This window comes from Gymnoscopelus braueri (assembly GCF_963280865.1).
Source record: "Gymnoscopelus braueri genome assembly, chromosome: 19".
Lineage (NCBI taxonomy): Eukaryota > Metazoa > Chordata > Actinopteri > Myctophiformes > Myctophidae > Gymnoscopelus > Gymnoscopelus braueri.
Genome location: NC_137621.1, coordinates 7,813,784 through 7,836,640, shown reverse-complemented (window position 1 = coordinate 7,836,640; position 22,857 = coordinate 7,813,784). Strand labels below are relative to the sequence as shown.

General features: G+C 42.5%; 1 protein-coding gene across 1 annotated transcript in view; it reads left to right on the top strand.

The window, feature by feature from the left end:
• The window catches only part of LOC308074182 (cysteine-rich motor neuron 1 protein-like), a gene marked incomplete at its 3' end in the record, with an annotated part of 188,303 nt that overhangs the window by 149,069 nt on the left and 16,377 nt on the right, over positions 1–22,857 (top strand). The window contains exons 6-7 of the mRNA XM_080413514.1: positions 10,288–10,470; positions 14,043–14,240. Of these exons, the coding sequence (XP_080269640.1) occupies positions 10,288–10,470; positions 14,043–14,240 (381 nt within the window). The remainder of the gene's footprint in view (positions 1–10,287; positions 10,471–14,042; positions 14,241–22,857) is intronic.

Genomic DNA, 22,857 nt, shown 5'->3' with positions numbered 1-22,857 from the left:
TGAGTGGAGGCTCGTTGTACTTGTTGGTGTGTAATAATAATAATAATAATAATAATACCTGAGATTTATATAGTGCTTTTCTAAGTACTCAAAGTTGCTTTATTATGCGTGGGGGCCGGTATAAATCGGGCATTACAACACCATCACGGCCCGACAAAATAAAATGTTGTCGCCTAAATCAGCTGTAGCTTTCGTTGACTAAAACAGGGGTCTTCAACAAGGGGGTCCGGGACGCCTAGGGGTCCTCAGAGTTGCTATACAGGGGGTCCAAAATCTCTGTTTTACATTAACCACTTAAACCCTAGCATCCCTATTCTAAGGACAACTTTAGCCGAAAATAGCCGACCTACAAGCTCACAACAGACTTGTAGATCTGCTATTTTCTGCAAAGAGGGGGGGGAGAGCAGACCAAGTACAGAGTTAAAGTTTACGAAGTATTGACGGTTTAAGTCGTTAAATGTCTGAAAATGCACATTAACATGAATCCAACATCTATGAAAAGCTTTAATCTGCTTTAATCTGCAAACACAATTGTATGTAATATATAGTGGGGGTCCCTGCTTCATCTCCGCACGGTGCCCACCGGGACAGTTTTGTTTTATTTGCTTTTATCCGCCAGATTGGGACGTTCACGGCATATTTTGCACCATTACGGTGCGTTCATCATCGGTGACGAGTGCCTCTAACAGCCGCTGCTGGCTGCGTGCAACGAGCTGCGAGTCGCAGCGTGTCCGTGTGTCAAGATGCGAGGCAACACTCACACAATCACGTGCAGCATGCGTCCCCTCCCCCTGCGCCTAATGGCTGTACATGGGGCCCACGCGTGCTTTAGCGTGATTGTGTGAGTGTGGCTTAAGGAAGTAAATTCCTAGCCTCGATCTCCAGGCTTTTATTTTTTAGTTTTGCTAAAAAATAAAAGCTTGGAAATTCCTGTCCCAGCTGTTGGTACGCAAAAGCGCCTCGCATCGTCTGATGTGCCGCGCATTATTTATTTTGGGTGCGCATGCGCACCTGCGCACCAATTATGTGCACCCCTGTGCACGTTATCTCCATATTTATTATTTTATTATAATGTTTCTTTCATGAATTAACCCATTAAGACCTGAGGCGATTCTTAAGAATGTTTTCTAAATCCGAACGTTTTTTTGAAAAAAAAATCTAAAGATATTTTTTTGAAAACAATAAAAAATAAATAAATCAACTTTCAAAAATAGCAGATCTACAAGCTCATAGTGCGGCACTCGGTGCCGCGCTATGAGCTTGTATATCTGCTATTTTTGAATAGCCAAAGAAATCTAAAGTGAATCTAACAGTATGTTGCTATATCATGCAGTATAACATGCACAGTATACATACATTGCTGCTATGCTCAGGCACCTTAGTTTTTTATTATCTCAGGTACTTTGTAAATATGTAGATAACTTGTCTGGCCTTCTGTTGCTCTCTTGTTTTGATCTCCTTCCCACTTGCCCCCCACCCCCTCTTCTTCTCCCCCCCCTCTTCTTTCTATGGAAATTAACGTTGCGATGGGAACGATGTACAAAAACAAATTTCACCCACTTCTTTACCTTGTAAACCTGTGATGTGACAATAAAACTGATTCTGATTCTGATATCAGTGGTGCTCCAACTTCTCTATGTCAAGGTGTCCCCCAAAATGATATGTATTGTAGGCCGATTGGCCGAAGTAACGATTCCGGCTTCCTCACTGTTTGGTTCCCAACCCCTAGCTGTGTTCACAGACAATCCATTGAATTGTCGCACGTTGACGACTACAGAACAAAACTACAAGTAAGAACGATTTAAAAACCAACATCCCCCCCCCCCCCCCCCCGTCTCCCAACATGGGCCTCGGATCCCATTTCCGAGCAAACGCAGTGTATTTCAACTCTAAAGCTTTGTAGCGGGATTGACACACACAGGGTATTATGGAGCTTGTTGCATAACCCATTGAGACCGGGGAACGCATCTGTGTGACATGTTTAGATTTATTTGGCTATTCAAAAAATAGCAGATCTACAAGCTCGTAGCGCGGCACCGAGTGCTACGCTATGAGCTTGTAGATTGTGGGGGAAAAAATCTTGGGGAAATGTTGCAAATCTTTGAATATATAATGTTTTTAAAGTGAACATTTGTAACTCAAATCTTTGCTTCTGGGGGATTCTACAAATGTCTTTTAGAGAAAAAAAAAACTATGTTGCTATAATATCAGTGGTTATCAAAAATGATATGTATATTTGGCCGTGGACCCCCATATCAAAATGTTTCGTTCCAGGGACCCCCAGAAGTTGTAACAGAGTTTAAAAATGTAATTGGGGGGCTGACTTTTTTAATATAAATTTCATAGATTTCTATGTGTTTTAGGGGGTTGGGGGGCTGGCTTTTTAAATATAAATTTCATAGATTTCTATGTGTTTTAGGGGGTTGGCTTTTTAAATATAAATTTTATAGATTTCTATGCATTTCAGGAGTTTGGGGGGCTGGCTTTTTTAATATAAATTTCATAGATTTCTATGCATTTCAGGAGTTTGGGGGGCTGACTTTTTTAATATAAATTTAATAGATTTCTATGTATTTTAGGGGGTTGGGGGACTGGCTTTTTTAATATAAATTTCATAGATTTTTATGTATTTTAGGGGTTTGGGGGGCTGGCTTTTTTAATATAAATTTCATAGATTTCAAAGATCTACACGATTTTCACGATTTTTTCAAAAAATAGCAGATCTACAAGCTCGTAGCGCGGCACTCGGTGCCGCGCTATGAGCTTGTATATCTGCTATTTTTTGAATAGCCAAATAAATCTTAAAAATGACATAGAGATGCGTTCCCCGGTCTTTAAAGGGATAAGCAAAAAGCACAGCGGCGTCGAGGAAGGCTTTGCAACAGCGGCGACGGTGAAATCCCACACCCCGCCTTGATGCTCTGGCTCTTTCAGCACGCCCGCTAGTCTGACGAGACAAGGCAGGCAGCCAGGGCCCAGAGACGGAATGGATTGCATGGTAATGACATCACCCAGGCGTGAAATCCAAAGAGCCGGGAGAATGAGGCATCGGGGGGGGGGGGGGGGGGGGGGTGGACGAATGGCACCCCCAGCGCTGGCACAACTTAACCCATTCAGACCCGGGGACGCGTCTGTGTCATTTTTAAAGTTTTTTTTTTAAAGGTTTCTTGTTTCTTGCTTGTAGATCTGCTATTATTATTTTTTTTAAACAATCGTGAAAATGTGTGCAAATCTTTGAATATATCGATTTTTAACTTTGCTTCTGGGGGTCCCTGGAACAATTTATTTTGAGATCGTGGGGGGGGGGGGGGGGGGTCCGTGGCCAAATAAATATAATTTTGGGAGGTCCTTGACATGAAAAGGTTTGAGAACTACAAATATAATGGCATATAATTTTTCAAAAAACTGTTACGATTTAGAAGACATTTGTAGATAATAAGATTTGAGTTACAAATGTTTGCCTTCAAAATATATATATATATTCAACGATTTGCACAACTAGCAGATATACAAGCTCATAGCGCGGCACTCGGTGCCGGCTATGAGCTTGTATATCTGCTATTTTTGAATAGCCAAGGTATAAAATAATGGCTTAAGTGGTTACGCAGACCGCGTTCCTGGTCTCAATGGATTAAAGCCCTTCATTGAACGGGACAAACGCTGCTGTTCCTTCCAGGCATAAAAGAAACACACCTGAGTGTATTGGAATCAAAGAAACGCGTATACCTGCAGTACATTTAAATCAAAGCACGAGCTGGCGGTGTCTGTTTGGGATGGAAACTGGAAACTCGACTTCTACTCCCTACTACTTCGGCACAGTGTACTGTGTATACAAGGGTGCGAGCTTCCTGTTCTGAAAGTGAGTCCATATAGGAAGTGAGTTCAAGTGACGGTTCATATGAATGGGCCTGTAGTTTCGCTGTTTTTACACCCTGCTGGTGTCCGAAAGAATTTCTCTCAATGCAAGTGTGTGAGTTTTTGACTAACTTTAGACTTGATTTTCTCACCTTAATAAACATGGTCATAAATACTATATGCTTCCAGTCGCTAGTTTAAAGTCTTCATTCAATCATCATGATATGCGTTTTTGGTAAATTATGGTACCATTTATTTTAAAATTGACGATACAGAAGGGCATGCTCTAGGAAGGGCGTGGGACGATTTGATTGACAAGCTACACAACCAATAGCAATCATTCCCCGCCCCCCCCGCTCTTGATTGACAAGCTACCCAACCAACACTGGTCTGGTTGCATTGTGCAGGATATGACGCGATATAGAAAGATGGCGGATTTGAAATTGCTGAACAATCGTCTTCATTTACGGTCTGTAGAAAGCCAATGGCGTAGCTTTGTCCATTCTTTTTTTTACAGTCTATGACTGTATATAGTGTAGGGCTGCAGCTATTGCATTTTTATGGATAATCTTTTTTTTCCCGGGTAATTCACATCAGGGTCGCCACAGCGGATCATCCGTTTCCGTCTGGTTTTCTGTGACTCCATGTCACCTGCATGTCGTCTCTCTCTCACCGCATCCACAAACCTCCTCTTTGGCCTTCCTCTTCTCCTCTTACCTGGCAGCTCCATCTTCAGCAACCATCTCCCTATGTATACCCCATCATCTCTCCTCTGCATACGTCCAAACCATCCTAACCTCGCCTCTCTTTGCTTTATCCCCAAACCTTCTAAACCTGATCAGTGCCGCACACGCTTGAGTATAAGTATTATTTTTTAAGCAAACATTTTTTTAACTCAAATCTTTGCTTCTGGGGGGGGGGGGTCCCTTGAACAACATGTTTTGAGATGGGGTTCCGCTGCCAATTACATATCATTTTGGGTGGTCTGTGACATGAAAAAGGTTTGAGAACCACTAATATTATAGCAGCATAGATTTTTTTCAAAAAACTGTTAGGATTTAGAAGACATTTGTAGAATCCCCCAGAAGCCAAGATTTGAATTAAAAATGTTCACGACTTTTCAAAAAATATCAGATCTACAAGCTCATAGCGGGGCACTCGGTGCCCCGCTATGAGCTTGTATATCTGCTATTTTTGAATAGCCAAAGAAATCTAAAATGACAGATGCTTTCATTGAGGGTGAGATGAGGGTCATATGAGGGTCGGCGGCCAAAAATGTATATCAATTTGGGGGTCCTCGGCCTGAAAAGGTTGGAAAACTACTGCCTTTACGGGTGCATTTGGTTCCATGTGTACGCTCTCATGAGGTGTCAAATGCGGGGGTCAAATGTGTATCCGTAGGCCTAATGCATATCAAACCTGGGGGTCCTTTAAATTCCAAAGGTTGAGCATCACTGATTTAATAAGGCTTGTTTCAGACAGGAAATGAAGTGAGGAGCTGCATAAACTGTGAATCATGCAAATCCCTCTCCACTAGATTCCCAGAATGATAAAAAAAAAAAATATATATATATATATATTAGCTAGAAATGAGCATAATAGAACACCTTTAACCTGCACCGCTGAGGACCGGGGAGTTAATGGCTTTGTGTGTGTGTGTGTGTGTGTGTGCGTGTGTGCGCGTGTGCGTCACTGCGCCATTATATCAAGCACCAGTTGAAAGGTGAATTTTGCACCTTTTGTTGCTATGGATACTGGGGAAAGGCTGATTCCATCGTGTGTGTGTGTGTGTGTGTGTGTGTGTGTGTGTGTGTGTGTGTGTGTGTGTGTGTGTGTGTGTGTGTGTGTGTGTGTGTGTGTGTGTGTGTGTGTGTGTGTGTGTGTGTGTGTGTGTGTGTGTGTGAGAGAGAGAGAGATGGTTGTGTCTGTTTCCATGTCTGTGCCCATGGTCTGTAGACTAAAAGGCAGAAAGGGAGCTTTGAGGCGGGGAAAGCAAGTCTGAAAAAGTGGGTTTTGAACACGGCATGGGTGGGGGGGCGGCTTTGATGTGAGGTGGGAGTGGGTTCCAAAGGCAGGGGCCAACACTGAAAAAGCCCTGTCACCCCAGGTGTGTTTTTTTTATTATTTTGGGGCATTTCCAGGAGGTTGGCATTGGGGTTCTGGTGAGGAGGCGGGCAGCAGAGTTCTGCACATGTTGACGTTTTTTTGATAACTTTGGAGGTGGCACCGTAGAGGAGGCTGTTGCAGTAGTGGAGTCTGGATGTGATGAAGGCATGGATGCAGCAGTGTGGGACGGAGACGGGCGATGTTTCGGAGGTGAAAGAAGGCTGTGTTTGTAATCTGGTTGACGTGGGACTGGAAGGAGAGGGTGGAATCCAGGATGACACCAAGGTTGCGGACTTAGGTCGAGGGGGTGATAATGGCGCCAGCAATGTTCAGGAAGAAGTTATGAGTGGAGCGGGTGAGGGCACCAATAATGAGGACTTTGAATTTATTGTAGTTAAGTTTCAGGAAGTTTATTTGCATCCAGGTTTTCCAGTCAGGCAGGTAGGTGGTGAGGGTGGAGTGGGTGGTAGCAGTTATGGTTTTGGAGGGGAGGTTGAGCTGTGTGTCATCGGCGTAGCAGTGGAAATGGAGGCCATGGCGGCAATGGATCTGTCTGAGGGGGAGAATGTAAAGAATAAACAGGAGAGGGCCAAGCACAGAGCCCTGGGGAGGCGCTAAGCACCGAGCCCTCCCAGAGGGGAGGGAGGTGTTAACAGTTTTGGTGATGAGTCGGGAGAGAGTGGGGAGGCAGTCCTTAACACATCGGGTGCCAGAATTTTATAATAACAGATTACGTTCGGTGCTAGAAATCTCACCGTCTGCAACGCTGCGCTGTTTAGAGCTGTAGACTCCACGGCGAGCACACGCACGTAAACTATGCATGCGTGCACAGCAATGGATGGTCCTGGATAAAGCCCGGAACAACAACATGTCTCATGCGAGTCACCGTTGCGGAGCGATCGCGCATCGAGAATGACTCGTTTTGCCCACTGTAAAAAGTTAAGGAGATCCAGAGGTTTTTAGCAAGGAGATAGAATGGAAGCGGATGGGAGCCAGATTGTTTGCCACGGTGATCCATCTGTCCCTTACTTCTTAGAGTGTTCATAGGTGATTCCAGTGCTGCGCTAGCCCCCCCCCCCCCCTTGTGTAAAAAAAAAAAAAAAAAGAAAAAGACTGATAACACGGTTTTAACCATGTTAGGCACCAAAGCGCTACTCTTTGAAAACACGGTTTTAACCGTGTTTGGCACCCAATGTGTTAAGGAGGGTGGTGGGGCGGGGGTCCAGGGAGCAGGTTAAGGAATTGGAGTTGTTTTTATTTCATGGCGGTGGATGACAGCAATTCCACCGCCAATTTTCCCATCCAAGTGTCCATGTATGAGTAAGGGGGTGTTGCTTTCTTTAATGATAGATAGTCCAGGGTTTTTTTTGCCGGGTTTCTGTAAGAAAAATGGTCCAGGTTATTGTCTTTAATAAATTCACTGACGATGAGTTATTTATGGTTAAGCTGTCCATAATAGCAAACATACGTGTTATTTTTAATTCCCAATTGCCCGTTTGGTTATTAACTAGAACCGTTAAGTAAGGTTTTCATTATGGATGGATGGCAGGGTCTTTGTTTTCCAGTTATGTATTTAGCCCCTCAGGGAAAAACGTCAGTCTTCATCATCTTGACCATTTCCATTCTGAGTGAACAGTGGTCATCAGAAATGAATGAATGAATGAATGCTCCGTTCATACGTCCAGCTTCAGTGTCTTCTTCATCGTATAGCACAACGTCGTCTAGTCGGGTGGAAACCTATTATGTCCAAAAAACTTTGCAGATCTACAAGCTCAAAACGCGCCTTGCGAGCTTGTTTATCTACAATTTTTTTGTGTGACGCTGTAGTATGATCAAGTAGGGCGTTAATTGACCAAAATAAAACAACACAAAAAGTTAAAATATGGAGATGAGAGGTTTTTAGCCCGACGTAGCAGACAGACAGTCATGGGTACAATGGCGGGGTTTCTCTGTTCTGTTTATGTACTCCTCATCATCAGGCTGTGTGTAGAACCGTCTGACCTGAACACTTCAAAATGTACACATAATGAGCTGCAGAGTTCATTATTTACACCAGCACCGTCTAATTAACCCCTTAAGACCGGGAAGGCATCTGCGTCATGCTTTAAAATGTATTTGGCTATTTAAAAAAAATAGCAGATATACAAGCTCATAGCGCGGCACCGAGTGCCGCACTATGAGCTTGTAGATCTGCTATTTTGGGAAAAATCGTGAAAATGTGTAATTTTTGAATATATATGTTTTTTTAACGTTTTTAACTCAAATATTTGCTTCTGGGGGATTCTACAAATGTCTTCTAAATCCTAACAGTTTTTGAAATGTTATCATGTTGCTATAATATCAGTGGTTCTCAAACTTTTTTCATGTCAAGGACCCCCGGAAGATCTGAGTTAAAAATGTTCGCTTTAAAAAACTATATATATGAAGATTTGCACAAATTTCCATGATTTAAAAAAAAAACTGCAGATCTACAAGCTATGGTCAAAGTGGTTATACAGATGCGTTCCCGGTCTTATTGGGTTAAGTTCTTCAAAAGTCATAACTGAACTGAGCTTCTTTTGTATGCCTGCCAGGTGTGTGTGTGTGTGTGTGCGTGTGCGTGTGTGTGTGTGTGTGTGCGTGTGCGTGTGCGTGTGTATGTGTATGTGTATGTGTATGTGTGTGTGTGTGTGTGTGTGTGTGTGTGTGTGTGTGTGTGTGTGTGTGTGTGTGTGTGTGTGTGTGTGTGTGTGTATGTGTATGTGTATGTGTGTGTGTGTGTGTGTGTGTGCGTGTGCATGTGTGTGTGTGTGTGTGTCAGCACGACCTCAGAAACAAAGATTCAGAAACAAAGACACACAAAACCATATCTTAAAGCAGTGGTTCACGAACTCGGTTGTGAACTCGTTGAACTGCCATTTTCTGTTGGATGTTGGGGCTTGAGCAGTTCACAAATAATTGAGGAAAGCACCTTGGGCTGTGCCGTCGGGTGATGTTTTGGACCTCTGTGGAGTCCGTTAAAATTGTTGAATGCAAACCGCAAAGTGCATCATTATCAGACTTATATACTGTGTGTATATATATATATATATATATATATACACACACACACACACACACACCATGGAGGTCAGTTACATTTCAAACGAGAGCTTTCTCTCATTCCTGATGACCGTCGTGCCCTGAGGGGTCAAACACATGTCTGTAAAACAAAGACCCTGCCATCCATAATGAAAGACCTTAACTTAACTATTCTAGTTAACAACCAAACGGGGAATTGGGCCAAAAATGTGGGATAGAATGTAAAAACATAGTATTGTTTGCTATTATGGACAGTTTGCACGGTATTCCATTGAGTCAACGTGCTAATATCATTGGAGCAAAGTTATACTTGGATAGATGACAATTATAAACTTTATTTGTATCGCACTTTTGATGACTTGAAATTCAGCTCAAAGTGTTTTACAGAGCAAGAATAAAGCACAAGTGCTTTACAGAAAAAGTACACATAATTTAACAATATCTGTGCCGCGCTATGAGCTTGTAGATCTGCATTTTTTTTTTTTATCGTGACGATTTTGTGCGAATCTTTGAATATAGATATGTTTAAAGCGAACATTTGTAACTCAAGTCTTTGCTTCTAGGGGGTCCCTGGAACACAATATTTTGAGATGGGGGGGTCCCTGGCAAAATACATATCATTTTGGGGGTCCTTGGCATGAAAAGGTTTGAGAACGACTGGTCTAAACACCATATGCCAGGGGTCTTCAACAGGGGGTCCGGGACCCCTAGGGGGTCCTTAGAGTTGCTACAGGGGGTCCGCCAAATCTTTTATGTTATATGATTTTTTTTTATACCTTAACCACTTGAACCCTAGCATCCCTTTTCTGAGGAGAACTTTAGCCAAAAATAGCAGATCTACAAGCTCACAACGCCTCGCGCTGCGAGGCGTTGTGAGCTTGTAGATCTGCTATTTTCATCAAAGAGGGGGAAAAAAGAGCAGACCAAGTACAGAGTGAAAGTTTACTAAGTATTGACGGTTTAAGTCGTTAAATGTCTGAAAATACACATTGACATGAATCCAACATCTATGAAAAGCTTTAATCTGCAACACAATTGTATGTAAAATATATTGGGGGTCCCTGCTTCATCTCTCTCTCAGTTAGGGGGCCCTTGGTCTGAAAAGGTTGAAGACCCCTGCCATAATAATAATATGCTATCTAGATGACATTTCAACCCTCTGGTCAAGCCTATAAGTAACAAGAACTGGAGAACAAGTGGCCGTCTCGTTGACATGTTTGTCATAATTATGTGATGTTTATCCTCGTGTCCTCTCTTCTCTTCCAGACACCAAGTCGGTGTGTGTGTTTGGCGGGGCGGAGCACGGCGAAGGAGAGCTCTTCCAATTGGACGCCTGCCGCTTCTGCCGCTGCCAAGGGGGCGTGGCCAACTGCTACCACGCCCAGTGTGCGACTCTGCGTTGCCCGCGGCAATACACGCCTCCCGGGGAATGCTGCCCCGTGTGTGAGGGTGAGTTGTACCCGTCCTTGACCCGCTGTAGTACCGAGGATACTATATACTATGACGTGATACTATGATGTGATAGTATGTGGGCATAAAAGGGACACAGACAGACTCAGAGATCTCCGTTATAAAAAAAACAGGCTGAAGCAGCACATGGATATAATGTTCTGATACATGAACGTAACGTTACTTTTGTAATATGAGAACTCACAGTTGTAGTGTCCACTACAAACTACAGGACGTCAGGTAATCAATGAACCTGTAGCATCTGTTTAAATAGTTAACATGCTATCTAAATTGCATCTTGCAGTTGGGGAGGAAAAAGATGAAGTTTAGATATAGACCCCTGAAGGACTCCGGTTAACACATTGACGGCCGGGAATTAATTAATTAATTCATCCGCCAGTGTGTTTACAAAAAAAATAAGAAGATGTAAACAGCAGATGTCTGTGTGGGGGGGGGGTTTCTTCTATCACCCCGAAAATACATTTTGTAACTGCGATCTTCCGTTCTTTAGTTATCGGCAGTTGAATGTGGCTTGTTTTCACCAAAAACGCAATCTGGGAAAAGATAATCAGAAATAAAAGATTTTTTTATATATCTGATAACGTGTGTATTCTTCTTCTGAAGTCCCAGGATCATCACAGGTTGCAGAAGAGCGCCCTCTATCGTAATCACTGAAAACACAGTGTGTTAGCTGCGTCATGTATATATAAGGTATATATATATTAGATGGTTAAGCATAACCTGAACCTACATCCGCTGAAGTGCGATGCCATGTCCCATTGGCACAGCCCTAATCACACAGTGCAGTAATAATTACAACGAGGAGTGCCGTCTGAGTCTCATGAGTGTGGAGCTCACTCCTGACAGGGAAAGGAAAAAGGACCGCTGTTGTCGGGCGGAAATCTTGTATCTCCAAAAACCCTTCCTTTTTTATTATTATTTAAAATGTTCTTAGAATAGTGAAAACAGCCGATCTGCAAGGTCACACAGTGCGTCACCGTCGCACAGTGGTGGAAAGTAACTAAGTACATTTACTTAAGTACTGTACTTAAGTACAATTTTGAGTTATGTGTACTTTACTTGAGTATTTCCAATTTCCAATACTTTTACTTCTACTCCACTACATCTCAGAGGCAAATATTGTACTTTTACTCCACTACAATTACTTGAAAACTTTAGTTACTAGTTACTTTTCAGATATAAATTATGATATTACGAAACATACATTAACCACTTTAGCCCTATTTTATACCTAGGCTATTTGAAAATAGCAGATCTACAAGCTCACAACGCGTCGCTTTGCGACGCGTTGTGAGCTTGTAGATCTGCTATTTTCAAACATTTTTGTACTTTTACTTTTGGTACTTTAAGTACATTTTGATGCCAATACTTCTGTACTTTTACTCAAGTAAATTTAGAATTCCGGACTTTTACTTGTAACAGAGTACTTCTACAGAGCAGTATTGATACTTTTACTTAAGTAAAACATTTGAGTACTTTTTCCACCACTGCCGTCGCACCTCGCTCGACTCGTTGTAAGCTCGTATATCCAGGACCGGTGCACACCCAATTGCCACTCTAGGCAAGCTACTCCGGTCCGGGGAAAACTGCAGCACTGATGGTGGTTTATTTGGTACTGAATGGTTTTACTTGCATAAGTCTTTTTTGGCCAACACTTTTTTCCGCCTCTCCAAACTGCCGCTCTAGGCGGTCGCCTAGGTCGCCTGTATGGACGCGCCGGCCCTGCGTATATCAGCTGTTTTCAGCACTGTTGTGCAACACTCTTGTGTGATGAAGTATAGGTGCGTTAACACATTGACCGCCAGAGGTTAATCTCATAATGTACTCACCAGTGCCAACGTTTTATTGTTGTTTTTTGTTTTTTTCACGTCACCATAGATCTTGTTAAAATCCTTAAGATTGAGCTGTGTTGTAAACATCGCGGACATCTCCCTGCGTCTACCAGTCCAAACCACGTGTCAAACGGAGCCGCCATGTTTGAGTTCTGATCGTTTATGTTAACATGGGAAATGCGAGGATGAAAAACTACATGTTGACAGGGGCTTTTACAGGGGTTTTTGTGTACGACTTAGAATGGAGACAGACGGGAAACAAAAAACGTGATCGCACTTCCGGTCGACATCGGGTGGTGTTACACTGAAAATGGTCCCCCTAGAAAAAAATAAAAAATAAAAATTCGAAAAAAAGGAAAAAGCACCACAGCCCGTAGGCTACGGGATCGGCGCTTAACCGTTGGATTTAACGGCCCGTAGAACTACGGGCCCGGCGGTCAATGTGTTAATATGCGAAGAAAAAAAACAAACACACAAAATGTTGAAATGCAGAGATACAGTACGAGGTTTCTGCCCCACAGTGACAAGCTATCATCTTCACTTGATAGACTTGGGGGGAACAAGTCTCTTCTTACCAAGTCCATGGGTCTTTGACCGCCCTCCTTCAGTTTTGGAAATGTCAGTATTTAGTGGCCTTCAGCAGCACAGTCACACAGGTGACATGATGGTGACATGTTTGACGTGTTTTGGTGTTTTCAGTGTTTACCTATGAGTCACCATTTCACTCCTAGTGAAGCAGCAAATCACGTGATCGCCACATTCACTTCCATTCTAATGGATTTGGAAAAATGCCTGTTTCTCTGCTTTGAGTGCTTTCTGTAGCTTTTTGGCGAAAACAACATACATTCAACTGCCAATAGCTATGGAACGGATGATCGCGGCGGCACGCTTTTCCACCCCCGATTCTACGGGACTCGGATACGTCTTTTAAAGCGATCAGTGGATGGATCGTTGAGAAGAAAAATATTCTATGATTTTTCAAAGGTTAGCGGAAACGCTCGGAATCGCTGGCAAGGTCAGCCATAGACAACGTTTTATTCTGGCAGTGAATGAGTTAAGATCTGGATGAACAAATACATTTACAATTTGTGGCATTTATCAGACACTCTTATCCAGAGCATCACATACATAGAACGGCACAGTGTAGCAGTGTACCTACAGTAGCATCTGTCTAAAAACAAACATACTATCAGAATAGCGTTCTGTACATTGAAACGTTAGGATGCCAGGTAAACAACAAACCTAAAATTTCCTAAACGACATGTTGTCTAAATCAGGGGTCTTCAACAGGGGGTCCGGGAACCCTAGGGGGTCCTCAGAGTTACTACAGGGGGTCCGCCAAATCTTTGTGTGGTGGGGACCATTAGCTGAAAATAGCAGATCTACAAGCTGTAGAGGGAAAAAAAGAGCAGACCATGTACAGAGCCAACGGTCAAGTTGACTAAATATTGTGGGTTAACTACCTGAAAATGCACATTAACGTGAATCCAACTATCTATGAAATCTATGAAAAAAGTTTAATCTGCAACATTTTATACAATATTTAGTGGGGGTCCCTGCTTCATCTCTCTCTCAGCTAGGGGGTCCTTGGCCTGAAATTGTTGAAGACCCCTATTTAAATGCATGAGTCTGTATGATCGACCGTCATAAAGCAAAGCAAAACCAGTCCATTGTACTCAGCATCATTTTTGTCCCCCCCCCCCCCCCCCCCCTCCACAGACCCCCTGTACCCGGCGCTGAGCGCGGCCGGTTGCTACGTCAACGGTCACATCATGGCCCACGGCGAGCACTGGAGGGAGGACGACTGCACCTTCTGCCAGTGTGTGTCCGGGGAGCGCAGGTGTGTGGCAGCGGCCTGCGCTCACAACTGTCTGAACCCGGTCAAGGTGCCCGGGGAGTGCTGTCCCGTGTGTGAAGGTAACGCGCACGTGCACACACACACACACACACACACACACACACACCCACACACACAGATAGGCATCCACGCACGCACGCACGCACGCACGCACGCACGCACGCACACACGCACGCACGCACGCACGCACGCATGCACGCATGCACGCACACACGCACGGACGGACAAACACACACACACACACACACACACACACACACACACACACACACACACATAAACACAGACACACACGCATGCACGCACGCACGCACGCACGCACACACACACACAACAGACAGACAGACACACTTGCGCGCACACACACACACAGACACGCACATGCACACACAGGTGCATGCACGCAAGCACACAGACACGCACATGCACGTGCGTGCACGCAAGCACATGCACACACACAGACACGCACGCACGCACGCACGCACGCACGCACGCACGCACGCACGCACGCACGCACGCACGCACGCACGCACGCACGCACGCACGCACGGACGGACGGACACACACACCCCCACACACACACACACACACACCCCCACACACACCCCCACACACACACACACACACACACACACACACACACACACAAACAGGCACGCACACGCACACACACACACACACACACACACACACAGACAGACACACTTGCGCGCACACAGACACGCACATGCACGTGCGCGCGCGCACGCAAGCACATGCACACACACACGCTCGCACGCAAACAAACAAACAAACATGGATTTTTTGCTGTTTAATCCAATGTTGGTGCTTTTAATTGGGGATAATGTGATTTTAATTGTTGCCAATAAAGTATTCTACACACACACACACGCGCGCGCGTGTGCGCACATGTACACGCGCACACACTTACGTAGCGCCCACGCAGCACCCACTTGGCAGCGCAGATCACTGGCGTAGCGTCATGAGGGCCAGTGGGGCCGTGGCCCGGTTAGTGAAGCCCCTGCGTGCCACGTATAGCTGGCCAAACTCCTGAGCAAAAAATAAAAAACTCCTGGGCAATTTTTTTTTTAACCCTTTAAGACCTGAGGCCGATTCTACATGTCTCCTAAATCCCAACAGTTTTCTGAAAAAAACCTATGTTTCTATGTCAGTGGGGCTCAATCTTTTTCATGTCAAGGACCCCCAAAATGGTATGTATTTGGCCACGGACCCCCATCAAAATATGTTGTTCCAGGGACCCCCCAGAAGCAAAGATTTGAGTTAAAAATGTTCGCTTTAAAAATATATATATTCAAAGATTTGCACACATTTTCAGGAATTTTCAAAAATAGCAGATCTACAAGCTCGTAGCGCGGCACTCGGTGCCGCGCTATGAGCTTGTAGATCTGCTATTTTTGAACAGCCCAAAGTGTAAAATAATGCTTTTTAGCTCAAATCTAAAAATAACACAGTTCCAGGTCTTAATGGGTTAACTGGCAACTGCTGATAAAAACACAATTTATCGACACAAGGAGGAGTTAAAGGAGAGAGCCAGACCAAAAATACGTGTGGATTGTATCTGCCTATAATCAGTCACCAACATACCTGATGCAGTTGACTTTTTTTTCATAGAAGCCCCTGTTCTCCATTCTGCAGACCCCTCCCACTGCTAGAAAGGAGCCTAGAGCATATCGCTAATTCGGCTATTTTCGTCGCTCCAAACTTCTTCCTTTTTTTCACGAATCGTCTCCATGTAGTGTCCCTGGCACTCACACATGCACTGCATGTTACTGATTATAGAGAGTGTTATATTATTGTAATCCGATCTATATTTCCTGCACAGTGGATTAATGAAACTGAACGAAGTGAATGGCATCGCGCACGACGCACAGCAAAAATCATTGTCTTCATTGAATAGACTATCCTCTTATATAGAAACTAGAATGAATTAATTAATGTTGTCCTAATGCACACCGGTTCCTCGTTTGCCCATGCAGGTATGGAGGCTTCACAGGGACAAACATGATAAATCATTTAGTCAAATGATCTACACCTCAAACCGTTTAACAAACCATTTCTCTTGTGAGGACCGTACATTGTATTCACAATGTCTATTATCAAATTCTACCATGTTTGTGGAGACATTTGGCCCTCGCAAGTATAGAAATACAAAGTGTACACACACACACACACACACACACACACACACACACACACACACACACACACACACACACACACACACACACAGACAAATAAGCACCGTTGCACACACACATTTAAATAAATGCAGAGGTTTGTGAAAGGCAGGAAACCGTTTAGCATGTGAAGCGCTTTTGTCTGGGAAGATAATACAGTTACATGGAAGTGTGTGTGTGTGTGTGTGTGTGTGTGTGTGTGTGTGTGTGTGTGTGTGTGTGTGTGTGTGTGTGTGTGTGTGTGTGTGTGTGTGTGTGTGTGTGTGTGTGTGTGTGTGTGTGTGTGTGTGTGTGTGTGTGTGTGTGTGTGTGTGTGTGTGTGTACACGCGCGCGCGCGTGACACATAAACAAACAGATATGTGTTTCACAGACACAAAGAAACATGTTAATGTACCAGGAGACGGCTGGCCTATTTATGACTGTGATACGGGAATCTGTACACACACACTGTACAAAGGCAAACAACACACTTGCAAAGACACATTGTCTGCAAAGCACATAGACACACATCAACGAGCAGCGAGCACACTTAGGCGTGCACACACACACACACACACACACACACACACAAACACACACACACACACACACACACACACACACACACACACACACACACACACACACACACACACACACACACACAGAGGATGTGTGAGTGTTCAGTCATTCATTTCCATAGAGGAAATGCAGAGCCATGCAAGTTTTCCGCTCCACAGATTTTACATTTGTTTCAGGAGACGGCAGCAGGTTTTTCCCCTTTTTTCCTGTGCACTCTAAAACACAGTGAGGTTGATGCAACTGTTATAACTTTGATTCAAATAGAGATGCATAGCCAGAGGTTATGTTTTACAATGACACGGTGCATTTTTGTTTTTACCTTTTTTTTTATTATTTATTTTCTTTTTTTTATACCGGGAAAGCATCTTTTGCCATTTTAATATTTCTTTGGCTACTCAAAAATAGCAGATATACAAGCTCATAGCACGGCCTATTTGTGTGCAAATCTTTGAATATATATATATTTTTAAAGCGAACATTTGTAACTCAAATCTTGGCTTTTGGGGGTCCCTGGAACAAAACATTTTGAGATGGGGGTCCGCGGCCAAATACATAAATCCTAACGGTACGTTTCTATATGCAGTGGTGCTCCAACTATTCCATGTCAAGGACCACCCAAAATGATATATATTCGGCCTCGGACCCCCATTTCAAAATATGTTGTTCCAGGGACCCCCCCAGAAGCACAGATCGGAGTTATTTTTTTTTCCATTTAAAACATCTATGTATTATATTCAAAGATTTGCACAAATTTTCCAAGATTTTTCAAAAAATAGCTGATCTACAAGCTCATAGCGCGGCACTCGGTGCCGTGCTTTGAGCTTGTATATATGCTATTTTTTGAATAGCCAAAGAAATGACACAGATGTGTTCCCGGATTGAATGGGTTAAAATAGATTAGCTGATGCCAGACATAGACTAACGGGAGTGAAAACAGAATCCCCGCCTCCAGGCTTCTCTATAGGCGTAGATAACAGCTGACACGACTGCACTGCAGTGTTTGTGTCAAAGATTTTAAATCATTTTTCAGAAGATCCATCACCACCCCAATTTTCGCCCACTACTGTGGGGCCAAATGGAATTGGTACACGAATGGTCTCCCAAAAAAAAATGGACCCTTCGCCCAGATCTGACCGAAAGGTCCTACTATTATGTTTACTGGTGCTATAGACACCGAGTAGAGTGTGTTGCTGGAAAGGGTCGATAACAAAGTAGATTTTCTCCTGATTTGTCTCTCTGAAAACAGTCTTTTTTTTTTCGTGTCAGGATGTGGGGAAGATTGTGTGGCTTGTGAAGAATGGGTTTGATATTTGGGGCCCTATTTTTGAATCTTTTCAAGCCGTGATCCCCCAAAATAATCATGTTTGAACTAGGGACCCCCCCAAAATAATCATGTTTGAACTAGGGACCCCCCCAAAATAATCATGTTTGAACTGGGGACCCCCCCAAAATAGTCATGTTTGAACTGGGGACCCCCCAAAATAATCATATTTGAACTGGGGACCCCCCCAAAATAATCATATTTGAACTGGGGACCCCCCAAAATAGTCATATTTGAACTAGGGACCCCCCAAAATAATCATGTTTGAACTGGGGACCCCCCAAAATAGTCATATTTGAACTAGGGACCCCCCAAAATAATCATATTTGAAATGGTGCTCCCCCCCACCCTGAGAAGCACTTGGAATTGTAGGAGTTGAGGCATTACATTTAGTTTGACTCCACAGATAAATATTGTGAAAATAGTTGATCTACAAACTTGTAGATCTACTATTTTCACAAGTTTTGCCTCGTTCTTGTACTATTTGACAATTTGGCCAATGTTTGACCAGTTTTTATAGTATAGTTTGTTGATTACTTTTAATGCAGTAATGGTCTTTTTTTAAAAGGTCTTAAAAGTCCTTACATCGTCACTTCACTGTCATCTGGGGACCCCCCCCCCCCTCGGGGTCCCGACCCACAGGTTGAGAACCACTGTCCTCTAAAGGGACGTCCACCTATACGTCACACAGAAACGGGAAGTAAACCGGAGATGGTGGGTCTTGGCTTTTCCCATTTGTCTGCTCTTCTATTGAGACATTTTAGATGGTGTAAGGACGCCTACTGGTTGACAAGGGGTATCGCATGAAACTCAAATGGAAATAACTTGCCTTTCCAAATGTGCTCTCCTATATAACTCATTACTATGGATGGAATCCCGGGTAAACCTTCAAAAGCTACGGATGACAGCTTTAAGCCTGACTTTTTTATTGTGTTGTACGATGGGTTCATGCTTCGAAAATGTTTTGACATGACAGTTTTAGTTTTTTTTGTATCCAGTGTTATTTATGTACAGTGTGTAAAAATGTGACGATTTATCTAAGGGGAGACCACAGTAGAAATACGTCTATGACTTCACTGTGTATCTTTTTATATCCTAGATAGTCTTTTTTATCCTTCTATGTACGTCGGCTGTAAGCAATTAAATAAATCAAATTAAATTCCATCTCGAATTCCCCCAAACAGGTCCGTGGGGAAAACCTTAAAAAAAAAACTAAACATTTCAAGTACAACTGTAAAAGGTAATCATAGAACAACGTTTTAATCAATTGATCATCCCAAAACATGTCATTACCCCCCCCCCCCTGCTGTGTCTTGTTGTCTCCACTTTATGTCCTCAGCAGTGATGCTGCTGACATACTTGTCATCACACTTATTAACCCATTAAGACCGGGAACGCATCTGTGTCATTTTTAGATTTCTTTGGCAATTCAAAAATAGCAGATCTATAAGCTCATATGAGCTTGTAGATCTGCTATTTATTTATTTTTTATCGTGGAAAATGTGTGCAAATCTTTGAATATAATATATATGTTTTTTTAAAGCGAATTTGTTGTACTCAAATCTTTGCTTCTGGGGGATTCTACAAATGTCTTCTAAATTATGTTATAATATCAGTGGTTCTCAAGCATTTTTCATGTCAAGGACCCACAAAATGATATGTATTTGGCCACGAACCCCCATCCCAAAATATGTTGTTCCAGCGACCCCCAGAAGCACAGATCGGAGTGTTTTTTGTTTTGCTTTAAAACATATTCTATATATCTAATTATCTACCTATCTACCTGTCTATCTGCCTACCTATATATCTATCTATCTATTCAAAGATTTGCAAACATTTTTCAAAAATAGCAGATCTATAAGCTCATAGCGCGGCACTTGGTGCCGCGCTATGAGCTTGTAGATCTGCTATTGTTGAATAGCCAAATAAATGTTAAAATGACACAGCTGCGTTCCTGGTCTTAATGGGTTAACTACACAGCTGTAACAACCAGCCAAACAAGCCGCCGGCAGCACCGCTGACAACAAGATAACTATCACTGCTGTCTGCCAACAAACCTGGTATCTCCTTATTTACGCTTTCGTTGCTCGCCGTATGCCAAACTTTCTTGGGCATTTTTTTATACTTTTTAAAATACATTTTGAAATAGTGAAGATAGCCGATCTACAAGCTCACAACGCGTGGATGTAGATCGGCTATTTTCACTTTTTTTTTATTTGTATAACTAATTTTTTATTGAAACAAAGGATTTTCAAAAGACAGATACACATCGAACAATACAAGACAGAACATAAAAGTGTGGGTGGGGGGGGGGAGAAAAACAAAAAAAAACATGACAGTACAAAATACAAGAAAGAAACGGAAAAGGCTGCATTCTTCAATTGTTACAGTTATTTCTTTAGTTGGTCATAGTTATACATTGTCCATTGGGCTGAAAGAAAGATGACCACTTTTCCCAGTTTTTGTGTAATTTGTCCTCTTGTAGTCTGAGTATGAAAGTTAGTCTTTCCATAGTGTATATTTCCCCTATAATGTCCACCCAATTGTCTTTGGTTGGAGGATCCTGTTGGTACCAGCGACGCGTGATCGCTTTTTTGCTTGCTGCTAGAAAGATTTTGATTAAATATTTGTCATGTGTCAAAAAATCATCAGGAATATTTCCCAATAACAACAAGGAACCAAGTCTGAGGTATCTCAAAACCTAGAACAGACTCTATGGTGGAGTGATCTTGCCAATGTTTTTGAATTTTGGGACAGCTCCAGAATATATGAGAGTGGCCCGCTTCCATGTGGCCACACTGTCTCCAGCCAGTGGTGGAAAAAGTACTCAAATTCTTTACTTAAGTAAAAGTACCACTACTGCAATATAAAAATACTCTGTTACAAGTAAAAATCCAAAATTAAAAATTAACTTGAGTAAAAGTACAAAAGTATTGGCATCAAAATTTACTTAAAGTACCAAAAGTAAAAGTACTAAATATTTGAAAATAGCCGATCTACAAGCTCACAACGCGTCGCGCTGCGACGCGTTGTGAGCTTGTAGATCTGCTATTTTCAAATAGCCTATGTATAAAATAGGGCTAAAGTGGTTAATGTATGTTTCATTATATCATAATTTATATCTGAAAAGTAACTAGTAACTAAAGTTTTCAAATAATTGTAGTGGAGTAAAAGTACAATATTTGCCTCTGAGATGTAGTGGAGTAGAAGTAAAAGTATTGGAAATTGGAAATACTCAAGTAAAGTACAAATACCTCAAAATTATACTTAAGTACAGTACTTAAGTAAATGTACTTAGTTACTTTCCACCACTGTCTCCAGCATGGTTGATCTGTTTTCAGTTGCTTTGACTTAATTTGACTATTTTAACTATTTTAACTGCCAGACATAAAACATTGTTTTCTAAGCCACTGCCAGTGATCTTCGACTGCTTTCACTAACCTTTGAAAAATCATATAATATTTATCTCCTGTATGATCGATCCCCCGATCGCTTTAAAAGATGTTTCCGACTCTCGTAGAATCGGGGGAGGAAGAAGCGTGTCGATGCGATCATCCGTTCCACAGTTATTGGCAGTTGAATGTAGGTTGTTTTCGCCAAAAAGCAACAGAAAGCAGAGAAAAGGCAATTTTTCCAAATCCATTAACATGGAAGTGAATGTGGCTGTTTTTTTTGCGATCACGTGATTTGCTGCTTTGCTTCACTGGGAGTCAAATGGGGACTCATTGCGCCATCTAGCGTAAAACCGCTGAAAACACAACATCTCTTCATTCTCGTCTCTGAGCCTTAGCAAAATATGACGAGAAATCTTGTCATTGGCAGTCAAAGAGTTAAAATGTTTTTCAAAGTATTAAAAAATGCCTTAAAAAGATTAGGCACAAGCGCCGTGCAAGTTAGGGCCTTTTATGTCATGCTACTTTGTCATACAAGAGTGCCGCACAAAAGTAGTGAAAATAGCAGATCTACACGGCATCTAAAATAAATAATGTTTTACCCATTAAGACTTGAAGCCGATTCTACAAAATGTCTTCTAAAACAGTTTTCTGAAAAAAACGTATGTTTCTATATCAGTGGTGCTCAAACTTTTTCATGTCAAGGACCCCCCCAAAATTGTATGTATTTGGCCGCCGACCCCCATCTCAAAATATGTTGTTCCAGGGACCCCCCAGAAGTAAAGAATAGAGTTAAAAATTTTCGCTTTAAAAAAATATATATTCAAAGATTAGCACATATTTTCAAAAATAGCAGATCTACAAGCTCATAGCGCGGCACTCGGGGCCCGCGCTATGAGCTTGTATATCTGCTATTTTTGAATAGCCAAAGTGTAAAATAATGCTTTTTAGCTCAAATAAAAAAATGACAGATGCATTCCAGATTTCTTAATGGGTTAAAAAGGAACGGTTTTGGACATACAAGGTTTATTTTTTTATTTTTATAAAAGCTCTGGTGGTCTTGGAAAACGCGGTATGATTTCATAAAAGCCTCCTGCTCAGAGAGTTGATGGAATGAACAGCACTAAGGCAGACAGGCTAGAGTCACCACACAACATGACAGAGACAAGGAAATAGGACGTCTAGACACTTGTTTAGTGGGGT